General features: G+C 42.2%; 1 protein-coding gene across 2 annotated transcripts in view; it reads right to left on the bottom strand.

Annotated features, from left to right (window-relative positions):
* Positions 1-1,634, bottom strand: part of LOC137615333 (LIM homeobox transcription factor 1-beta-like) — a 135,098-nt gene extending 133,464 nt beyond the window's left edge. For both annotated transcript variants that reach the window (XM_068345130.1, XM_068345131.1), the window contains exon 1: positions 1,180-1,634. In XM_068345130.1, coding sequence (XP_068201231.1) covers positions 1,180-1,228 — 49 coding nt within the window. In that variant the 5' untranslated portion in view covers positions 1,229-1,634. The remainder of the gene's footprint in view (positions 1-1,179) is intronic.
* Between the last annotated feature and the right edge of the window lie 218 nt (positions 1,635-1,852).

The raw sequence follows: 1,852 nt of genomic DNA, 5'->3' as shown, positions 1-1,852 counted from the left end.
TCACGTCAGTGGAGGCTCGATTAAATTGACTAGGAGAAAACAGTGTCATGAAATTCATGTCATATTAAAGGCCTTCAGTACAAAACTTTATGCACAAGCAAATGACGAAAGATCATATTATTAAATTGATGAATCAACACAGTTCTTCAACAAATTATCAATACGGCAAATAACGAAATAAATGAATTAACATAGTCTTCAACAGATTACCAATACATAAGAATTACATTAAATAGCGTTCAACAATACATAACGCAATTAGCAATGATTAATTCACGCTATTTAAAATCCCCAAAGCGATTGAATAACGCTAAATAGCAAGCTTATTCAATAACAAATAACGGCAACATATCAATATCCCAGCTACCGGAAGACCAGAATATGTAAAACATGAATAAAATTCTGGCAACCTCAAATAACGCTCTTCTGCCACCCATTATCACCGCCACCATCACCATTATCATCAACAGAGCCGAGCTCTTTCTAAATCGCGCTCGCGTTGCCATAAATCACAGTCAGACTAACACTGTTTGTTTGGCCGGAGCTGTTTATATTCCACTACTTCCAAGTCATAACACACTGTAATATATCAATAGACGATTTGGGGGATCCTCAATAGAAAGCGGCTCAAGGACCCGGCCCAACCTCCTTTTTAAGTATATAGCTGTCATTTACAAGAGGGCCTTTCTCTCTCTCTCTCTCTCTCTCTCTCTCTCTCTCTCTCTCTCTCTCTCTCTCTCTCTCTCTCTCTCTAATCTTCAGGAAATAGTGTAATTTATGATCACACATGAAAAACCGCTATGTTTACAATGACGAGTAAATCTAGTAATTAAAACTATCCAAAACGTTTGATAACGTTTGCATGACAACAATTAAATTGCTAAATATAACGTAACGCTACATATTACTCTAGGACACTTGGCGTAGAGAAGTGGTCTTCACCGCCTGTCATCTACATCACAAAAGGCTTCAAACCTTCGTTATTAGGAGTAACAAATTGAACGCCTTTATCTATTCCACCAATCTCGTGTTACTAACTAAGCGCTTTGAAACGTTGAAGAAGTCGAATCTACGTAATCTGCACAGATGGGAGAGGAATAAGAGAAACAGAAGGAGACAACAGAGGAGAAGATTAATAGAAAATGGAAGAAGGGGAAAAACGGGAGGGTGCGATTTTACCTGTGGTGTAGTGGTGGTGAGCCGCCATGTCGTCGGTCTCCTGCACCATGGTGGTCTCGACCGACTCCAGACCGATCACAAACACATATTATTTCCCCTCCGGACAAGTATCCTTTCTCATTTTCCTAAAGGATATGTCCGGATGCCTCGCTTATGTCCTTCCGCAGGATATATCGGGAGGTTTGCAACTATAACAGCGTATAAAAACCGAATCCAGTTCCTGTAGAATTCCGGAGGGTGATATGGCTAATCCTTATTGATCGGGTTACCTCTCTGTCTCTCCATTCGTTTGCTAGGGAATTGAATATGTCTCTTATACCAGTTGTTTCTAATTTCCTTTGACCGCCATCGGGTTTGAAAATAAACCGTGAGCGAACCTTTCTTTCCTTTCCGTAAGGTCCAAGTAAAGCCTCCAGGCGTAAGAGATAATTGGTAATTAAAAGAGACTTTGGTTTCGTAAGAGAACGAGCGTACCAAACACTTGCGAAGGCGAAGAACGAGTGAGTTGCACCAGGCGAGATTCCCGGCGACATGATGCCCCTGTCCTGGGACATCCCAGTGGGCGGGGTCTCCAGCAAACAGTAACCAATCACTGCGGTGCTGGGTGGGGTTTGATGGCACAGAGGCCAATGGAAAGACAGGGAGGGGCTACTGCACTGGCTGAGGGTGTGGT

The sequence above is a fragment of the Palaemon carinicauda genome, chromosome 21 (genome assembly GCF_036898095.1).
Source record: "Palaemon carinicauda isolate YSFRI2023 chromosome 21, ASM3689809v2, whole genome shotgun sequence".
In the NCBI taxonomy this organism is placed as follows: Eukaryota; Metazoa; Arthropoda; class Malacostraca; order Decapoda; family Palaemonidae; genus Palaemon; species Palaemon carinicauda.
The sequence above is the reverse complement of the archived record's forward strand: the minus strand, read 5'-3'. Positions and strand labels throughout refer to the sequence as shown.